Source organism: Ornithorhynchus anatinus, chromosome 1 (genome assembly GCF_004115215.2).
Source record: "Ornithorhynchus anatinus isolate Pmale09 chromosome 1, mOrnAna1.pri.v4, whole genome shotgun sequence".
NCBI lineage: Eukaryota > Metazoa > Chordata > Mammalia > Monotremata > Ornithorhynchidae > Ornithorhynchus > Ornithorhynchus anatinus.
Window position 1 is genome coordinate 44,247,119 of NC_041728.1, and position 20,885 is coordinate 44,268,003.

Sequence of the window (20,885 nt, forward strand, 5' to 3'; positions counted from 1 at the left end):
CTTGGGTAAATACACAATAGGCAGCTAATACAACAAACTGCAACAAAAGCATTTATAAAACAATTCTCAAATTGACAAAGATAAACTACCTGAGATCTCTATCATCAAAAAAAGTGTGAATTCTTCACAATATTTTTTTCTCCCCCCAAAACTAAAGCCCTTTTAGTCTGGGGACAGTTCCTCCAATATTTCTACCTAACAGCTGCTATGGGTTGGAGAGGTACACAACAATCATATTTTTTTTTAAATAACATCTTTAATTAAAGTTTTTGCAAAGGCAAAATATTAAACTTAAAATAGGTCTTAGTACATCAAAATACTAAGTTTTCTAATTGTATTCCAAGCATGGCCTTTGAAACATAATATCCTGTATATCACAGAAGAGCAACCTTGATCTGCAATTGTACAGAATTAATTTTACAAACATAATAAATATATTTACCCCCTTACACATAACAGTTATGTACAACAGCAGTTGACAAGAGTAACTCGAAGAACAGCAAAAAATGGATAGCGCCCCCTCCCCCCGCCCCTCAAACTGTAACCCAATACACACTGGGGAGACTGAAGCCTTAGGGGCTGCACATGGAGCTACTCCAAAATTACTTCTTCCTGTTAAAAAAAAAAAAAAAAGAAAAAAAGCCTTTATTTTGCACAATGGGTAAGCTAAGATTGTGTTTCTGAATTCACTATTGGCCAAAAAAAAAAAAAAAGTTTTTTGTTTTTTAAAAGAGAAAACAAGGAGCCCTCCCCTTCATTGGGAGGTCAGGCATAAATCGCTCAACTCAAGAGTGGACTCATCAATGAGGAAACTGCACATTAAATTTGATCAAGATTTGAGAAAGCAGAAGAGGACATGGAAGGCCTATAATAGATTGGAAACACATACAAAAAAAAAAAGGACACATAAAATAAAAGTCCATGTCAGAGGTCTGAACTCTCACGTTCTGAAAAAGTGAAGCCACATTTACAAGTGAAAGAAGTTACCAAATATTAAAAGGGAACTCCCAGAGAAAAATGGCATTGCTCACTGGGATTTTTAAGCATTTCTCCTGTGGGGTGTTTGATGGTGATATTATTGCTATTGGGCAATTATGTCACATTTCTTTTCGAAAAAGGAGGCAAAACATAAAAAAGGGCCTATAATGGATTTTCATCTTATGCTGCGGCGAACACTGAGACACATGTACAGAAGCTGTCGGCCGTCTGTTTTCTGAGAACCGTGAATATCGAAGCCATGCTGCTCCTAGAATGTGAGGCACCGACATTTGTGAAGCTACGCTTGGAAAGGAACTTCAGGTGTCAAAGTGGCTAGTGATTTCCACACAAGGGGTAGATGCAGCACCACAGCTGACTGCTCACCCACAAGAGAAAACAACATAAACGTTTGACGTTCAGTTGTCCAATGGGCAGACTCTCCTTTGCAGAAGTTAATCATTTGATTCGTTAGACGCTTATCAGCACAAGCCTTTGTGAATTCCCCCAACTGCCCATTATGAGATTCTGAGTTTTAACTCCACAAAACTGTGGTCTTAGGATCCAAATGACCAGATAGGTCTAAGGATGCATCTCCCACCCCCAAAATATCCACATTGCAAGGCACAATTTTTCAAACCACACCCAGATGCCATATATAATTTCCATTAGCTTTGATGAGTTTTAAAGTCATTCCCCGGTATTTTCCAGATTGAAAGTTCAAGGTGCTCTGTTATTGTCTGTGCAAATCTGAACACAAATTCTTTGAAACCTTTACTTGTTTTCATACTATTAATACTGCACTATTTCAAATAAATTCAGGTTACATTTAATTTTAAACACACTACCTGTGGGGAATTTTGCCCTCAAAAAGAATGACCATTCATATGGAACCTAAGGAAATGACCTGTTCAATTAACCTGCTAAAACCATGATTATAATTCAAGTACAATAAAAAGCAAGCAAGCTACATTCTTACAGCAAGCCACTACAATAAAATGAAATTAAAACATGCTTTTCAATTAAAAAGGAACACGATGTAGCAAAAGAGCACAATTGGGTATGTATGTTTGACTGGCTCATCAAAATTTCACAGGTATTTCAACAACAAAAATCCCTTCATTTGCCAAGCATGCCATCAATATTTTGCAAGACACCAGGTGCATTAATAAATGGTTACTATTAGCCTGCTTAAAAATGACCCTGGAGAGTCACCTGGAAAAGCAGTGGTTACTCATATCGTAAAATAAATAAACTTTAGAAAGGCCTGAATACAATACTACTATAACCATCATGAAGGGAGTTGGTCTACATGAAGGAATCGAGCAAGACAGAAGAGATTAATAGCTTGTATCGTCATCTGGGTTCCAGTAGCTGAAAAGTTATGTGTCTAAAAGGTTTCACTGGTTCAACTGTGCAGCATTACCAGATTTCTCCAGGTGGGTCCCTAATTCACTTTTTGAATAGACACCTACGATATACTAAGTAGGCACCTTCACTATCCACGGACTTGCTGAAAAACAACTAGTTTCGGTTTTGGCGACGGGGAACTGATCTCATTTGAAGCTGCGTGTGCTTTGAGCGTAGTGGTATACATTAAAAAACACTAAGGAAAGGATTCTTCCCCCACTACTCCCTCACTCCCTCCCCCCGCCCCCAAAAAAATCAAGAAAATACCATGTTGACAGTCAAAAAAAAAAAAAAAACGAACGAAAACCCTTAACTCCAGACCCTTAAGTCAAAAAGCATAACTCCCAAGTGGGACTGGAAGCCAACATTGTCATGAAGAAGCCGACATATACACAAGGGACAGGATGTGTTCTAACAAATTTTTATCAGTAGGCTCCTCTGGTGTATAGTCTTAGCGCTATAACTGGTGTAAAAAAGCTACGTGACACTCATCACAGTATTCTTCCTTGTAACGTACTGTGAAGTTTTATGCAAGCTACTGCTGCAAGTATACTGAGACGAGTAAAAGGAAGACCGGGATAAGAGAGGATGGTGGGGGGGGGGGGGGGGGGCGGAAAGCAGTTTGTAAAGATAATCCGATGTTTCAAGTGACAACACAAAAAATTTTTTTTAACACTCCAAAGACCAAAAGTAGTGTCCTTTAGGTTCTCTCCCAATTATACTTGAATTGCCTTTCCAAAGGTTCTCTTTACCCATCAGCTGACAAGGTAGCAAGCGTCAAGCTCCCAAAATGTTCCCGAGAGGCTCCTGGAGTCTGTATCTGGTTGGCTATCACCTTTTCCGCACCTTCGTCCTGTGGAGCGCACAGGGGTCCCGTGGCTGCCTTGCTGATGGTCGGGTCTGAAGATGTGACCAGCATGAGAACGAGAAGTACATTTACCTTCAAAGGCAAAATCTTTTAACACTTCAAACTTTCGGGTCATTCTCCCAGAAGTTAAACTTGGTTTGATTCAGCCTGACGATTTGAGTTTTGTTTGTTGCAATGGCAAGTCTTTGTATTCACCACTTAAAAGTCCAAGAAATTGCTGCTTGGAAATTACACAGTTCCCTCATTCCGCCCTGGCAATGAAACTAAATGAAGCATCTTGTTGAGCTGAAGGGAATTCTGAAGACACATTTCAATGTGATGGTAGGAACGTATACAGGTGTCGGTGAGAATGTACAATTTCCATCAGGTGGTGGTGTCCTTTGAGACAAAACTGTGTTCCTGAGTGCCCACGCTTTGGCTTAAAGTGGGGATGGGGGGGGGGGGGGGGGGTTGGAGGGAGAGGAGAGGAGAGAAGAGGGGAAGCAAGGAGCATAGAGAATTACAGTCCTCATTTAGGGTAACAGAGGCTACTATGAATCATCTCAACTGTGACAATTTCAGGAAAGACTCGTGGGTTTTAAAAAAAACTTAAAAGGTAAATATCTACTACTTTGTCAAAAATTATTTCAAAAGCAGACTAGAATCACTGATTATAAGTCTGTTTGGTAAATAGAGGCCAGGAACAAACAGAAATGGGACAGGGAAGGGAGAAAGGTGGTAAAATTAAGATCCATCAGAGTAGGATTATAAATCTTTTCCTTAATGCAAGTTCATTTTTTGAATTCACAGTTCTAACCTTCCTGCAAAATGCCCCCCCACACAATTTCAATCTTGTGAGTCTGAATCATCAGTTTCAGATCAGTCAGAGGGTGAGGTCCAATTGGTTGACAAATCTTTTCAAGCCTTAAACCAAGATGGGGGGGGGGGGGAGGGCATAGAGGAGAGAGACAAAGCCTTACATGCTAATAGGGACTTGTATGCACAATGAATGATTATGGTCCTCCCAAAACACAGAAAACCAACTCCCTGACACTGCTAGGTGTTCTACTCCCATGGCTTGCTCACTTGACGTAGTAGTGTCTGTGGTGTCACGCTCTACCTTTGTTCCAGTAGCTTTGCTTCTACCATACTTTTCTGACATGCAGAAGAAAATTTTGGTTGAAATATATGTCCCATTTTTCAACCTGTCCGGCGTCTTTTTTTTAAGTTTTTGCTTTATTTAAAAAAGAGGAAAAAAAAGCTTTCACCATTCGGCATCACCGATGGCTTTGGAAAATACATAATCTCTTCCGTTAAGATTCATAATGCCATCCTTAAGATGAAACTTCCATTTGTTTTTACTTCTGTGTATCTAAAACAAAGAAAATACAAGCTGAAAGAGGACTAAAAAGAACCATTAGAAAGCATGAAAAAGGCAAGTGTAAAGAACATTTAAGCTTGGTTCTCTCAATATCCAAAATGATCTTTGGCCATGTTGGGCCATTAGAAACATTAAGCTTGGGAATTCCAGGGGAAACTTTAGTACAGGGGTGGCCCCCTTGCATCACTGCTCCAGCCCCCTAGGCTGTGACACCTCTGACCAATTGAAAAAAAAAATGAAAAACACAATGATATTCAAGCCCTTACTGTGTGCAGAGCACTACACTAAGCACTTGGTAGAGTACAACAGGGTTGACCCATTCCCTGGCTACAATGAGCTAGTTCCCTCTGCTGTCTCCTGCTTGACCACTCAGTTCATCACCCCCCCCCCAACCACCACCACCCTCCCCATTTCTCACCACTCGGGTTGAGAAATTTTTTCTTCAACTTTAGCAGTTGAACCTCAGAGGTTCCTATTTTGCAGCACTGCATCTCCTGAACCTTGTTCACCTGTGATTTAGCAGAAGACTGAGAAGTCTAGCTCATTGCAAGAAGGTCTTAGTACAGAGAACCTGGGGCAGGAGTTGAGAGGCCTGGGCATTACTCCCAACTCTACCACTTGTCCGCTGTGTGACCTCAGGTAAGTTACTTGATCTCTCTGGGCGTCTGTTTCCCCATCTCTAGAATGCAAATGATACCTTTCTACCTCAAAGGAATGATGCAAGATTAAAAATGAATTAACTCATGTGAAATCCTGGTGGGGAATGGGGAGAGAAGAGAAAATAAGAGTTCTATATAAAAATCAAGGGATTATCCAATAGACTAGAAAAAGGTTCAAGATTTTAGAACTCACTAAATGTGGTTTAGTGAAGAGTACATCCATTCCAAAACAAGTACCAAATAATTTGATTACTCAACGATCCCCATTCCATAATTCAAGTAAAAATGTCTACATGCTTATCTTTGTAAGCAAAGATATGATTATGATGATGGTGGTGGTATTTATTAAGCACTTACTATATGACAAGTACTGTTCTAAGTGCTGGGGCAAACACAAGCTAATCAGGTTGGACATAGTCCCTGTCTCACATGATGCTCATAGTCTTAATCCTCATTTTACAGATAAGGTAACAGACACACAGAAGCGAACTAACTTGCCCAAGGTCACACAGCAGACAAGTGGCAGACCCAGGTCTGACTCCCAGGCCCATGCTCTATCCACTAAGCCAACCTGCTTCTCTAGGATATATGCAGGCACCATTCAGAAGAGGATATTCATTAGCATTTCGTGCTAGTAAGAGCATAATGTGTACACATGTGTACCTGCAATACAACTTGGGAAATCAACTTGTCCTTTCAGCACATGAAAGAAGACAGCCCATAGAGAGGCTCAGCTAAAAGAAATCTGGTCAATAAATGCACGAGAGCACAATATGAACATAAAACATTTTAGCTAACTAAAAAAAAAGTTAACATTACTATTATAGGCAGGGCACATGGCTGCTAATTCTCCTGTGCTATACTCTCCCAGGCAGTTAGTACAATGCCATGCACATAGTAAGCACTCAACAAATAAGACTGAAACCAAACCCACTTACTCGAACACAAAAATGTCACTAGTTCTACATATGTTGCAAAACAAAAGACTGTGTATAAACTCTTCAGACTCCAAAATGGCCCTGATCATCCTCTCAAGAATATATTAGAGAAGTAGCCTGGCATAGTGTATACAGCATGGGTCTGGGAGTCAGAAGGTCATGGGTTCTAATTTGACTCCGCCACTGTGCTGTGTGATTTCTGGATCGGGGAGGTCCTCGTTTTCTTGGTCAGAAAACGAAATAGGTCTGTTGATGCTTTTCAACAACTGAGGTCAGACTTGCTGCAGTGAACTGCAGTCATCACAGTGCAACAGATGAACACAGGCCAAGTAGAGCCATACAAAAATCAGAAAGGCCAACACAGTGAGAGACAGTGGTGTCATGGCCTACTTCAGTTAGCCAGGAGTTTGCCAAGTAACCCCACGGCCCATTTACACAGTACGCATCACCCACTGGAGAGCAGGGCCAGTAATTCATTTAAAAAAAAATCCAAGTATAGCACAAATGCTGAAAGGCCAAATTTTCAACAACTCCATCCTGGAAAAAGCCAAGGTCTCAAAAAATCTGCAACCAGGTAAATGAGAATGAGCAACTGGCATCTTCTCATTTGGCCCAACTCAGTTATTTCTCTTTCTTTCTCTCTCTCACATAAACACACACACACAGAAATGGAATACTAAATTGGTAAGGCAAAAAATAATGGCAATCTAATATTTTTGGAGATTCTCTGTATTTTCTATTGAAGTACCTAAGGTTTTACTGCAAAGAGACAAAATTAAAGTGGAAAGCAGAATTGTAAATGGTAGAACACTGACTTCAGGGAAGAAAGTGTTTTTATCTTTTGTTTAAATAAGGAGCACAAGCAAGGCCCAATTCTCCCAGTACCTGAAGACACTCCCGGGGAGCTCAGAAATCAAACCAGAAGCCAAGCTGCAAACCTGAGAACCCATTACACTCCCCCTCCCATAACTCCTCTTCTCCTGGAGGGCAGGAAGAAACCAAGACTTCTACCACCTGTGTTCCTACCACTTTGGTACACAAGATGAGGCTCATTCACACCTTTGTATTCTATGATACCCAAAGATTTTACTGTGTGGAGTGTGGGGGATGCAGGGAATGGATGGGGAGAATCTGGCCCCTAGTTGACCTAGTGTCCAACTACAGGTGGAATCATAAATGGCACCATCATGATTAGTAAACAAGTTCAATACAATGCAAATATTCAATCCATGGGTGTCCTATAAGTGTTTTTACCTTATCATATTGGCACACCACAACATTTTCTGTGTCGAACAGTTCTTGTCCTTCCTCATCACTCACATCATCTTCACTATTAAGGGGCTCCTAGAAAAGAAATGAAGAAATTGACTATTTATCATCATGGGCATGACCAGCTTTGAATTCTGCTAAGGTTCAGGGAGCACAAAGGGTGATTTGCATTCCAACTGAAAGGGAGTACACTCACCACAAGAAAGGATTCCACTGATCCTCTGGATCCCATTTTAGCTCCCACAGTATCACCAGTGGCATTTAACACCTACTAGATTGCCAGCACACTACACTAGGTCCTTGGGAATAGACACACACAGAAGAGGAGACCCCTGTCCTTGTAAAAGCTTAGTGCTCTTCATTCTCATGAATTTTCTTTCTCTACATATAAGATTGTGAGGCCCCCATTTGATCTATCTAGACCGGGGTTTAGCATGGCTTAATACCACCATCACTACCACTAGAATGTAAATCAAAGACAGGTTCATTCATTCATTCATTAGTATTTGAGCACTTACTATGTCCACAGCACTGTACTAAGTGCTTGGAATGTACAATTCGGCAACAGATAGAGACAATCCCTGCCCAATGACGGGCTCACAGTTTAATTGGGGGAGACAGATAGCAGAGCTAAAAAGAACAAAACAAAAACAAGACATCATCAGGATAGGTAGAATCAAGAAGATAGATGTACACCTCATTAACAAAATAAATAGGGTAATAAATAAAATGAGCACCGTGCTGAGGGAAGGGAGCAGAGGAAAGGGGGCCAGTCTGGGAAGGCCTCTTGAGAGTGTTCCAGTAGGCTTTGAAGAGGGAAGAGAGTAGTTTGGCAACATGAGAAGGGAGGCATTCCAGAAGTAGGCTGGAGGCAGGGTATAAGTGGATACTTGAACAGGACAGTGAGGACGTGAGCGGCAAGAAGTGGAGTATACGGGGCAGTGAAAGAGAAAAGTGATGTAGGAGGGACAAATTCATGAAGGCTGAAGCCAAGAGTGAGACTTTTTGCTTGTGAAGATCTGATATCAAACCACTGGAGGCTTTTGAAGAGATGACATGTCCGGATGCTTTTGTAGGAAGATGATCCGGGCAGCGGAATGAAGAATACACAGGATTAGGAGAGACAGAGAAGGAGATGAGAGAGGAGCTGACAATAATCCAGTCAGATATTATGAGAGCTTGTACCAGCACATAGCCATTGGATGGAGAGGAAAGGTGGATCTTGCAATATTGCGAACATGAGACCGGCAGTGTTGTGATGATTAGAGAGCACGAGCATAGATACAAATGTCAAAAAGAAAGATTTGGCTAGTAGGGATTGTCAGATAATTCTTTCAGAAAGCCTTTAGAGATTGAAGTGGGTGTGAATGGGATTTGGAAACCCTCCCTCATCTATTTAATTATACTGTAGACTTCAATTCCTTGTGGCAGGGATCACATATACAAACCCAGTGTGCTGTACTTTCCCCAAGCACTTATACAGTGCTCTGCACGAGGAAGCATCAATAAATAACATTGGATGAGACCCCATGCAGAAGAATGCACTGACAGCGGAAGGAGGAGTTGTGAGTTGAGACCCACTTAACAGGGAAGAGTGGAGAGAGTGGCAGAAGGAAACAGGATAATGGCCAGAACGAGTTGGCTGACAGAGAACCTCCAAGTCAAGATCTCTCAAATGAGGAGAAATTGTAAGAAAGATGATCCAACAAGTTCCTTTTCCCCCTCCCCCCATCTCCTGCTGGGTCATCAAGAACCTGGAGAGTCACATGCGGGAAGTGCCAGGGATTTTTCTTTTAGGTGTAAACTAGTCCACTGGAATGGAGACAGTATATGATGATCACTGAACTACCTGAAGTGGCCCTACTGCTTAAGTGCGGATACCCAGACTATTTATATTTATTAAAATCAACACCTTGCCTGACAGAAGGCAATGGCAGCAAGGTAATATGAAATCCCAGAGCTGAGAGGCTCTGGATGTCTTTCAAGCAACTGGGACCAGGCTGGTGATAAGTTTGACAGATTTGCTGCGTAATTAGAAAGCCCGGCAATAAGCAGCTCTGGGTAGCCTCTCAAGCTTGAAGCTAAACAGTGTGATGATAAATTTGTGACCGATGGGTAGAGGAAGGATTCTGAGGAAACACGCATTCTGAATAAGGGGATAGGGAAGGCCAGATTCAGAGAGAACCATAAGAGATGCATGAATCCAACTGAATCCAAATCCATTTGCTTATGCAATGAAAGAATATTAGTGTAATATTTTAGAGATTTGAATAAAGAAATTATATAATTGTTCAACACGCAAGAAGTGGAGAAAGAAAGAATGCAGGACTAAAGAAGGACTGAATTACAGTCTTGCTAGGCCAAAACTTAGTATCCTGAAGTCACTTAATCTTTTATGTACCACAGAAAAGAAATATTACTACTGGTAATACCTAAAAGACTGTGAAAGTTATCTTACCAAGTATTTTGTAAATATAAAACATTTAACTGAAGAATACATTGTGACAAGGGAAAAGGAAAAAAAAAAACGAGTTAATTCCTAGGAGAGGGGAGAAAAAGAGGACAGAGGAGGAGGGCCTTAACCATGTTGAGATCTACAGCAGGTCACGGGGAGTCATTTGGAGAGAGATTGAACTGATTTGGCAGTGTGAGCTCTTTGGAAATGACAGCCAAAGCATAAATAAATAAATGTGATCAGTCGAGGAATGGACTACATGAGTCTACATTACAACAACGACCTACTGGGATTTTTTCAGAAAAGTTCATTGCAATACTGAGTCAACTCTTCACCTCCAAACTTTTGCCAGTTCATGGCCTCCACTTTGTCCACTCAAATCTGACAGATGGATTTTTATCTTAATAGTAGTTATGCACTTACTACATGTCAGACACTGTACTACTACTAATAATAATAATAATGTTGGTATTTGTTAAGCGCTTACTATGTGCCGAGCACTGTTCTAAGCGCTGGGGTAGACATAGGGGAATCAGGTTGTCCCACGTGGGGCTCACAGTCTTAATCCCCATTTTACAGATGAGGGAACTGAGGCACGGAGAAGTTAAGTGACTTGCCCACAGTCACACAGCCAAGTGGCAGAGCTGGGATTCGAACTCATGAGCCCTGACTCCAAAGCCCGTGCTCTTTCCACTGAGCCACGCTGCTTCTCCCAGTACTAAGCACTGGGATAGATACAAGCTAGTCAGGATGGACATAATCCATGTCCCACATGGGGCTCAAAGTCAATCTACATTTTACAAATAAGGGAACTGAGGCCCAGAGAAGTTAAGTGACTTGCCCAAGGTCACACAGCAAACAAGTGGCAGGACTGGGATTAAAACCCAAGTCCTTCTGATTCCCAGGCTCATACTCTATCCACTAGGCCACAATGCTTCTCAGGGATTATGATTTAATATTTATCCTGTAAAAATTTAAGTCTCACACTGACCCACACTATAGACGGGCTTGAGTGCTAAGCGCTTAGCACGCTGCCCTGCACGTAGTAACTGATCAATAAATACCACCAATTGACTACTGCCTGAGCTAGAAAACCCTATTATATGCTGCTTCAAGAGGCAGGTGATAGATATTTGATTATACCCAAACAACTTATTAAAAAAAACAAAAACAAATTCAGACGCAATGTTGCCTAATGGTTACAGCACAGTCCTAGGAAACAGGATCTGTGTTCTAATCCTGACTCTGCCACTTGTCTTTTGTGTGACCTTGGGTAAGTGTCTTAGTTACCTCATTTGTAAAATGGAGATTAAAACCTTGAGTCCCATGGGGAATATGGACTCTGTCCAACCTGATTAGCTTGTACCTACCTCAGCACTTAGTACAGTGCCTGGAGCATAGTAAGTGCTTTAATACCATTTAAAAAACAAAAAAAAACAACAACGCTGTTTTCCTTCAAACTTAAATCTTCTAATAAAATTTCAGTAATTTTCCTCATTTCAAAGCGAAGAGGCAAATAAAGACTAATGTGAAAAACGTGGGGATGGGAGGCTGGAGACATGGGTTCTTACCCCGGCTCTGCCACTGTCCTATGTGACCTTGGGCAAGTCTCAAGGACTTTTGCACTTCATCTCTCTGGGCAGTGGTTTCCTCATCCCTAAACTGGGAATACGACAGCAGCTCTTGCTAACCCCCTTAGATCGTGACCTCCATGCACTATGCATATTATGTCATTGAAGGTCCACTGAGAATAATACACGTAAACTCATGGCAAACAATCATAGGAAGCTTACACTTTAAGGAGGGATGGAGGTACACAGGCAGAAGTATTTACATCTAAGACGTTAAAAAAAAAAAATTGGAGAGGCGTGGCCGGCCTAGGAGACATGCAAGTCGAGAGATCACGGTTCTAGTCCCTGCTCTGCCATATACCATATACCTGCTGGGTGAGCCTGGCCAAGTCATCGTAACTTCTCAGTGCCTCAATTCCCTCAAATGTAATATGGAAATTAAGTGCCTGTTCTCCCTCCCACTTAAACTGTGAACCCCTGTGTCCAACCTGATTAACTTGTATCTACCCCAGAGCTTAGAACAGTACTTAACACATAATGAGCATCTAATAGAGGAAAAAGAGAAAAAGGGTGGGGAGGGGAAAGGGAGGGGAAACAGGACTGTGTCCAACCTTATTATCTTGTATCTACCCCAGAGTTTAGTGCAGCGCTTGGGGCAGTGGTGAGCACTTATACTATTACCACTATTATTATTAATAATCATCACCACAATCAAGCAAACATGCAAAACTTCTGATAATGAGCATAAGTAATTGGAAGGGCTTAAGACCCCCCCACTCATCTCGCACACACCCCCAAAAAAATTCTGAGATTTACCTCTTCAACTTGCCCATCCTCTCCCCCATCCTTTTCTTTGTCTTCCTCTTCATCATCATCGTAATCTTCCTCCTCATCCTCATCTTCTTCAGAGGACGTGTCCCCAGCCCCATCTACTTGTAGCACCAATGGAGCCTGTGGTTGTGCAGGCTGCTGTTGGGGTTGCTGCTGCCCGGTTGCAGTGATCTGTGCTTGGGCTGGGGTGGGAGTGGCCACCGTCGTGGGGATCACTTGCGTCTTGTTTCCCGTAAATAAGATCTGTTGAGGTTGGATGATCACTCCTGTCTGGGGTGGAATCCCTCCGGGGATAGGAGCCAAAACCTAACACAAAAGGAAACTGCTTACCACAGGTCAACCTCACTGCACACATTCTGAAATCTGGATGTCATCGCAGCTAGTGTTTCATCAACACTTCGGGAGAGGTGGACAACTTTGTGTTGCTTTCTTTTCCTCCCCGTGGCACACAGCTGATGACCTCTCTTTGGCCAATGCCCCCTAATTTGCCATATGTATCTTAAGTGGCCACCAACTGCTAGGGATTCAGCTCCCACTTTTCCAACTCGACACTGACCGTCCACCCCACTCAGATCCTTAACCTCTAGGTTTGGGAGGATGAGCCTGCTGGAAGACCAACTTTCTATACTGCTTTCGACTCTGGGAAGAGAGACTGGGCCAGGCCCTCCATCTTTTACCTGCTGTATGACGGGAGCCTGCACGCCACCAGGCTGCATCTGCGGAATGACCTGCTGCTGCAGAACCACTGACTGCTGCGGCTGAATGATGTATTGAGCCCCGTTGGCAGTTCGAACTACTTGTAGGATCTGGCCTGTGAACATCAAACAGTTCCGCATGGATTACAGTTTACAACAGTGACTCTGGGCCATCGGGCTGATTGATGTATGTTTGGGCCTGAGTTCTTCAAACATCCTCTGTCAGGTCATCATAAATCAACATTCACAGTTCTCTATTCCTCCTCTCCCAGCACACTGTTCTGAAGCACTGACTCTACTTAGTCTACTGTTTCTCAAGGAAATCTGCCCGGGTGACACCTTAGGCTAATTACTGGACAGCATCTCAGTTCTTCAATCTGCAGTATTTACTGAGTGCTCGTTGTGGGCAAAGCACTGTACTAAGTGCTTGGAAGAAAACAATACATAGTTCTTACAGTACACAACAGTTCTTAGCATGGCAGTATGGGTAGAGGTACCCATAGGCAGCGTGGCCTTGTGAAAAGAGCATGGGAATGGGAGCCAGAGAACTTCGGTTCTAATCCCAGCTCTGCCTCATCTACTGGGTGGCCTTGGAAGAAAAAAAAATCACTTCATTTCTCTGCGCCTCAGTTACCACAACTATAAAATGGGGATTAAGACCGAACTCTTTGTATCTACTTCAGCATTTAATACAATGCCTGGCACATAGTAAGTACTTAAATACCATTACAGTTGTGTGTTTTCTTTTTTAAATAAGAGGCCCTGATGTCAAGAGCCTGGAAATAAATTCAGGGAACTCTCTGTTGAACCTGTCAATAACAGAAAGAAATTATTTTCCTCCCCATTACCCACAAATGCTCTGACCATACTGCCATCATATCTTATGGCAAAACAGAAAGCAAAAAAACTAGGGTAGAGATCTTACTGAATTACAGACATCTGCTTCTCAAACACACTAAAGCCAGCTTTTCCCCCGTACCTCTCCCCACTAAAACCTGCAAGTGGTTGGAGGAAGAGTCAATCCTAGGTGCTGGCAAGAACATAGGAGGAGCTGGCCAGGTGAAAGCCACACAAGCAATAGCTCAGGATGATCAAAGGATAGCTTCACGGCAGAGGCAGGGGGAAGATGCATCCCATTTTTTGTGTCAGTTCAATTTGGGGAGTATGGTAGTATATTTCTTTGATTGTGGAGCAAGATGCACTGAATTATTTTTCTGCTGCCTTTCACTTGGGGAGGGAAAATGACAGACTTGTATGTGCTATACTATTCAGGGTCGGTTGGGTTTTAATGTTTGGTGACCAAAGTGGGGACACGTTCAGCCAGACCGCTGTCAGTTAAATTTTTTCGAATCCCATTTCAAAATCAACTTGGAACTGGTTTCAGTAATTCCACCACGCCGTCCAGTTGTTTCAGTGGCATGGCGTTTTTGAGAAAAATGAGTTAAAAATACCTTAAATAGCTGAAACGCAAACAGTATTTAACAGAGAACACATACTTTATTGCCTCATTAAAATATGGGATAATCCCAGAAAGGTAAAAAACAAACCCATAACAAATCGACTTTATTTCAATTCATGGAGGAGCTGTGATGACACACACAACCTCTCCTCATCAACACCTCTCCATAATTATGTGAATGAATTACCTGAATTAGTCAGTATCTGCTGAACGGGTGTGACACCGGCTGGCAGCGCCAAAGTAGCTGCAGTGGCTGCAGCACTCTGAAAAAGAAACGTATTTTTTGTGAGTCATCACTTTCCTCCAATTTGGGGGAAGGAGATCTGACAACTAAGTGATTGTGCAATCGATTCAAACCACTTATTGAGGACCTACTTACTGTGTGCACCACACTGTATTAAAGACTTGGGAGAGCCCAACAGTATTACTAGACAAGAGCCCTGCCGTCAAGGAGCTCACCTGCTCAGGGCAGAGACAAACGCTCCAATCGATTTCAGGCAGAGGAAGGAATGGAGTAGACACACACACAAACACACACATGCACCACAGGAGGAGGGAGAGTGGAGGAATGTAACCCCTCGAGTTTAGGTGGCACAGAAGTGGTCAGGTGACAGTAAGGGTGATATCACACAGGAGGCAAGAGGCAGAGCTGGGAACATTTCTCTCCCCTTCTGATCGACTTCCCTTTATCAGAATCCTCCCTGAATTACACCTAGAGGGTGGAAAGATTAGGAACTACTCAGGGAAGGAAAGGTGTTCCAGAGGTGGGATTTCAGCAACACCCTCAAGATGGGGAGAACAGTCGGTGACAGGGAAGGGAAGAGGAAGTACAAAGATAAATATTCATAAAGGATATCCTCACAGTACAGGTGGCATCAAAAATCACATGGTTACTTAAGTAGTCACTTCATTGGCTCTCTAGCCAATGATGATGCATTACTTCAAAAAAAGAATCAAAAACGCTTTTATTGTGGCTACTTTAACCTTTACTCTTCAATTGGCTGAAAATGCCTTTCTTGTAGATAAGAAAAAAAAAAATCTCCAAAATTTAGTCGGTGTTACAATAAGTGGGGTGTTAGAAAAATTGATTCAGTTTTAACATTTTCTTTCAACTCTTTCTGGATTATGAAACAATCCCTTTGTGTCTAACACTTCTTACACTTCTGAGACTCAAGAGTACCAAACTAGAAGCTCTGTCCGTGAAGTTGGTACTTTGCTTTTTGTTGAGTTCAAACTGCAAATAAGAATGAAATCCCTTCTCTAAATCTTTATCCTATGGTTTTTTAAAAAATATAAAATTAAGGCAATCCTTAAGAATTACTCCGATTTGAATTTCTCAAATATTTCGACTACTAAAATTTACATCTTTTACCTTCACAATTTTCTGCTAAAGCCTTCACATCTGACAGACCCCACTCTCCCCCATCTTCAAAGACCTACTGATTCTAATCTCCAGGAAGCTTTCCCTGAATTAACCTCAACACTAATCTGCTTTCCTTCTTCACTCACATCATGCCCCTTAAGCACAAACTCACACTACAGCCCTCATGTACTGAGATTTCTTCCTCTGCTGTTTTCCCCTACCAATAATTTTAATGTCTCTGTCTCCCCTGCTTGACTGTAGGTTCAAGGGCAGGGATCGAGCCTACCAACCTTACTGGACTCTCCTAAATGCTTTTTTTACATTTCCTCAAAACAGTTAGGGCTACTAAATGCAATCGAATGAGTGAGTGTCCCCCAAAGGACGCCGATATATGGGGAATTAAGTTCAATGTTCTGGCAAAGATGAGAAGGGATTTGTGACTTTTTTAAAAAAAACTCACTGATCATTTTTTCTTGGTTATTTTCCTGGGGCAACATTGGAAGTGCCATAGTTTTTCCTGTAAACATGAGGCAAGCTTATGCATAACAAGGAAAATCAAAGTGCAAAATAACGCATTACCGATGGAAAGAGTTTTTAAACTCTAAGGTTTATAATTTGGAAAATTTCCATTCGTCCCACACCGGGATCCAAGGACAATCAAACTGGCCGAACACGCAAACTGGTTTAGCACTTAGACTTCTCTTGGGACCTTCCCAGACGTAGAGATTCAAGCAATCCACACCTGCAAGACTGTGCAATGTTTAAGAAAGGGGTCTCTCTGGGGGCATATAAATGGAGAATACACAAAGGCAGAGCCCAATTACAAACCACCCTCAATTCAACTGGTATGATCTGACGTCTAATCTCACAGTTATGCAAATCTGTTCCCAGTATTTAGCTAAGTGCTACAGCTAAGTCCCTCTCTGCTCCTCTCCGTCAGCCCGCCAACTTGGACTGAGAATGAGTAATTGACATCAACACTCATATCATTAGGAGTTTTCTGTGCTCAGCTGGTGTCCAATTTTCAGGGTGTCAAATAGATCCTGACACTGCAGAAGCAACCTTAAATGGGTGATGTGCAGATCTCAGTTCAGCGAGGACCTCAGAGAACTTTGGCCAATCACTGTCATTAAGAAGAGGCTGAAACAAATTATGTTCAGCTTTTTCCATCAACAGCTATTTTTTTATGGTATTTGTTAGGCACTCTCTACATCATGGGTCAGAGGTCATGGGTTCAAATACCCGCTTTTCCACTTGTCAGCTGTGTGACTGTGGGCAAGTCACTTTACTTCTCTGTGCCTTAGTTACCTCATCTGTAAAATGGGGATAAAGACTGTGAGCCTCATGTGGGACATCCTGATTACCCTGTACCTACAACAGCGCTTAGAACAGTGCTCTGCACATAGTAAGCACTTAACGAATACCAACATTATTATTAGTATTATGTACCAGGTACTAAGTGCAGGGGTAGATACACAAGATAATCGGGTTGGGGCTCACAGTCAAACCCCACTTTACAAAGTTACTGAGGCACAGAGAAGTGAAGTGATTTGTCCAAAGGTCACACGACAGACAGATGTTGGAGCTGGTTAGAACTCAGGTTCTCTTGATTCCCAGGCCTATGCTCTTTCTACTAGGCCATACTGCATCTTAGAAGTAAAAGGTTTTGCACTAGTTTTCAAGAAAGCAGTTGAAATGGTAAATATGATAATGGTGGGGCATGCAGAGGTACTCAGATAACAGGCTCCTACAAAGTTAGAAGGACTTGAGTTCTGGCCCCAGTTCTGCCACTTTTCTCCTGTGACATATTGGGCAAGCCACTTAACTTTCCTGTGCCTGTTACCTTATCTGTAAAATGGGGGTTAAGACTGCAAGACCCATGAGGAACATGGACTACGTCCAACCTGATTACCTTTTATCTACCCCAGCACTTAGAACAGTGCCTGACACATAAGTAAGCACTTAAATACCATTAAAAAAAGTTTTTTTTAGAAAAGACATGAGAAAGTTGCTGTTGAACCTTAGTTAAGCACACTCTGTCTCAAAATTTTCCTTAGAGTTAAAACCACTTCTGCAGTCAGCAGGACAAGAGCCTACAACTGGCACTCTCCTGAAAAAAGACCTTATGATAACACACCTCATTTGATACTGCAACTATAATGTTACCACTGGGTGACGTTTACCACTAAGGAATATGCCAAGTGAAGGAACTGTATTACTTTTCCAGAGGTAATGCTTAAGTTTCTGGGAAAACATACTCAAGATATCACACTCTGAAGGACCATAACCCAGTTATACCACAGTGTATGCCAGTGTGGGTACACAGGTGAATACCACATGTATACACAGCCCTCATTAGGAACAACTAAATTCCCAGGGTGTGGAATCCGCAGCTACTGAATCTTTTAAGAACAAATCAATAGGAGAAACTCCGCATTTGGCTTAGCGTTCAAAGGCAAGCTTAAATACATGGCATTCATCGAGTATTTGCTGCGTGCATAGCACAGTACTAGGCGCTTGGGAGAATATAATAGAGTTGGTAGACATGACTCCTGCCCTTCAGGAATTTCCAGTACACAGACGAAGTGCAAGAGAGCTCCGATAAGTCTCCTCTAATAACAAGAAAAATAATTATAAAAAGAATCAGTCAGTGGAAAAATAGTCTTTTGAAAAGCCTATTCCACAGTGAATGTATTCCTGTTCTTGCATGGTCCAAGAACTCCTAAAAAAATCTCCTGGAACTCCTTGGAACAGTGAAGTGACTTGCTTCTGTAGGTGACCTCCACACTTTGGGGAATTGTCTCTAGGGGAACAGAGGGATGGGAAAGAAGTGGGGAGTTGGGGCCTCCCATTCTCATCCTACGGGGATAACCTCAGCCCAAAAAGGCCTGGGGTAAGTGCAACTTTAGCAATGCTCCTCACCAAGCACAACGTACTGCACTAAGAACTGGAGGAAGTCTAATGGAAGCACAAAATATGCTCCCTGCCCACAAAGTGCTTAAGTTCCCAGTCCAGGTCCCCTTCTCAGGAAAAAAGAGGAAGTGAGACAATCAGAGACGGAATGACCAGTCAGTGATCACCCTCCGCCCCACCCTATGTCCCAGATCTTATCAACACATGAAGATTCTTTATGTTAAGGTCCTGAAATACACTTCTCCACCATCACTCAGAGCCCAATTCACTGCAGTATTTTTGCACAGCAATTCAGAGACAGTGAATTTCAGAGTGTGCCCTAAGGGAAAAAACTGAAATCTGACTTTTTAAAAAATCATTCTGATAAGATTAATACTCAGGCTTACCTCTTCAAACCTTTCTCAAGCTGAGAGTTGATGTGAACTAAAAAAAATAAAAATTTCAACCATCTCAATCAGTGGTAGCTATTGATCACTTAACGTGCACAGGGCTCTGTACTCTTGGCTTAGGAGAGTACAATACACCTAAATTGGTAGACACAATCCCCACCATCAAGGAGCTTACTCTGATATGCCTAATAGTTCAACTGCTAGTTCTATGGTCACACCACATTTCTGAGTGGATGGACTGAATTTTATTTTCAGTCACTCAAAAAAAAAAAGTTGAATTCAACTTCACAAGTAGTCATCTTTCCTTCTTAAGAGGATACTATGTCTCCCTCTTCTGGTATACTGGTATATAGTTCTATCAACTCTAACCCGTAAAACAATTCACACTGAAAAAGCTTAGCCACAAAGTACAAATTGCTTGTCCTTTTAGTAGTGGAGTTTCACACAGGCTACTAAAACAGTGAATTCTTGAATTCTTTAAAGTCACTGTCCTATCACTGAGGTCAGTGTTCTGTACACAGTAAGCACTCAATAAATAGTATGATTGGTCAGAAAACAGTCCAACGGCTTCCCACAAAGAGCAACAGTTACACATTCTCCTTTGAAGCCAATCAAATGTACATACAATGACTGGCCACTGAAATGTTTTGAATTAGGTCAGGGTTCGTTTTGCTTAAGAACCAAACTAAATGCAAGACCCTCCCCCCAACCACCTCTGGGCACAAAACCATGAGTTGGGCAGTCAGAATGGGGGGAGATTTGCACAAAACAATGATATTCAAAAGTGATCTGGACAAGGCAAGTATCTGGCCCAACATGGTGGCTGTTTGGAAGGAGAAGGGGTGGATGCTGCAGGGGTTGTCATGAAAAAACAAACAGGATTTGGTGACAGTGGGTGTAATGAGACAGACATGCAGAGAGAGAAAGAAGAGTCAACGCTGGGGGCCTGGGAGGTGATGGGATGGGATCCTTGGGGGGAAGAAAAGATGAAAGAGTAAAGGAAAGTATTAAGCACTTACTGTGTGCAAAGCTGAAGGAAGGCTTGGAAGGAATACAAAGGAGGCAATATGACCCGGTCCCTAAAGCTTGAGGACCTAGAACCAGAGACTGCAGAACTCCGTTTTTGGATATTTTGTCAGAGCCCTTGGGTTCACTATAATGTAGTTGAAAGCTCCTTTGAGGCCAGGAAACACTCGGGGGAGGGGGCATGGGAAGGGGGAAAGTGAAGGAAAGTCACTCAAGGTGAAACCTCCTCTACCATGGACCTAGTCCATTCTGCTTCCAGTCTTGCTCTCAAAGGTGGCATTCTGAAAGATGGCTGGGATATTTTAAGATGATTTCTTCTTCTGGAAGAATGTCTGTCTAGAGAGTATGGCAATGCTAAACACAAGAAGCAACAGCTCATAATGTAAAAGTCTGTTTTCCTTTCCTTCGATCAAAATCTATCTTGACTCATTGCTGACAAGGTTAAACTCATTCCCTCAAAAATTAGCTATTTTGAGTTGTTCTTGATTTCTAAAGTAGCTGTTCCACAGGGTCTTACACAATCAAAATGGTATCATGAAGAAAATCAACTGGAAAGTCAACATTGGCACACTGGTCTTACCATGCCTGAAGCATTCATATGCTGTATCAGCTTAGAATCTGGTACAATAACTTGCTGTGGTGCTGCTAGAAACAAAACAAAAAAAGGGATCAGGGTGATTGACTACTCCTACACAAAAAAGAGC

At 42.1% G+C, this 20,885-nt stretch overlaps 1 protein-coding gene across 2 annotated transcripts in view; it reads right to left on the reverse strand.

The window, feature by feature from the left end:
* Nucleotides 1–236: 236 nt before the first annotated feature.
* The window catches only part of GTF2A1 (general transcription factor IIA subunit 1), a 32,705-nt gene continuing 12,056 nt past the window's right edge, over nt 237–20,885 (reverse strand). Inside the window, exons 4-9 of one of the 2 annotated variants that reach the window (XM_007663293.3) lie at nt 20,762–20,823; nt 14,678–14,753; nt 13,014–13,147; nt 12,322–12,642; nt 7,465–7,554; nt 237–4,604 (exon numbers count right to left, since the gene is read on the reverse strand). In XM_007663293.3, coding sequence (XP_007661483.1) covers nt 4,497–4,604; nt 7,465–7,554; nt 12,322–12,642; nt 13,014–13,147; nt 14,678–14,753; nt 20,762–20,823 — 791 coding nt within the window. In that variant the 3' untranslated portion in view covers nt 237–4,496. Of the gene's footprint in view, nt 4,605–7,464; nt 7,555–12,321; nt 12,643–13,013; nt 13,148–14,677; nt 14,754–20,761; nt 20,827–20,885 lie in introns of both variants that reach the window. The other variant, XM_001512303.4, reaches the window with a different exon arrangement.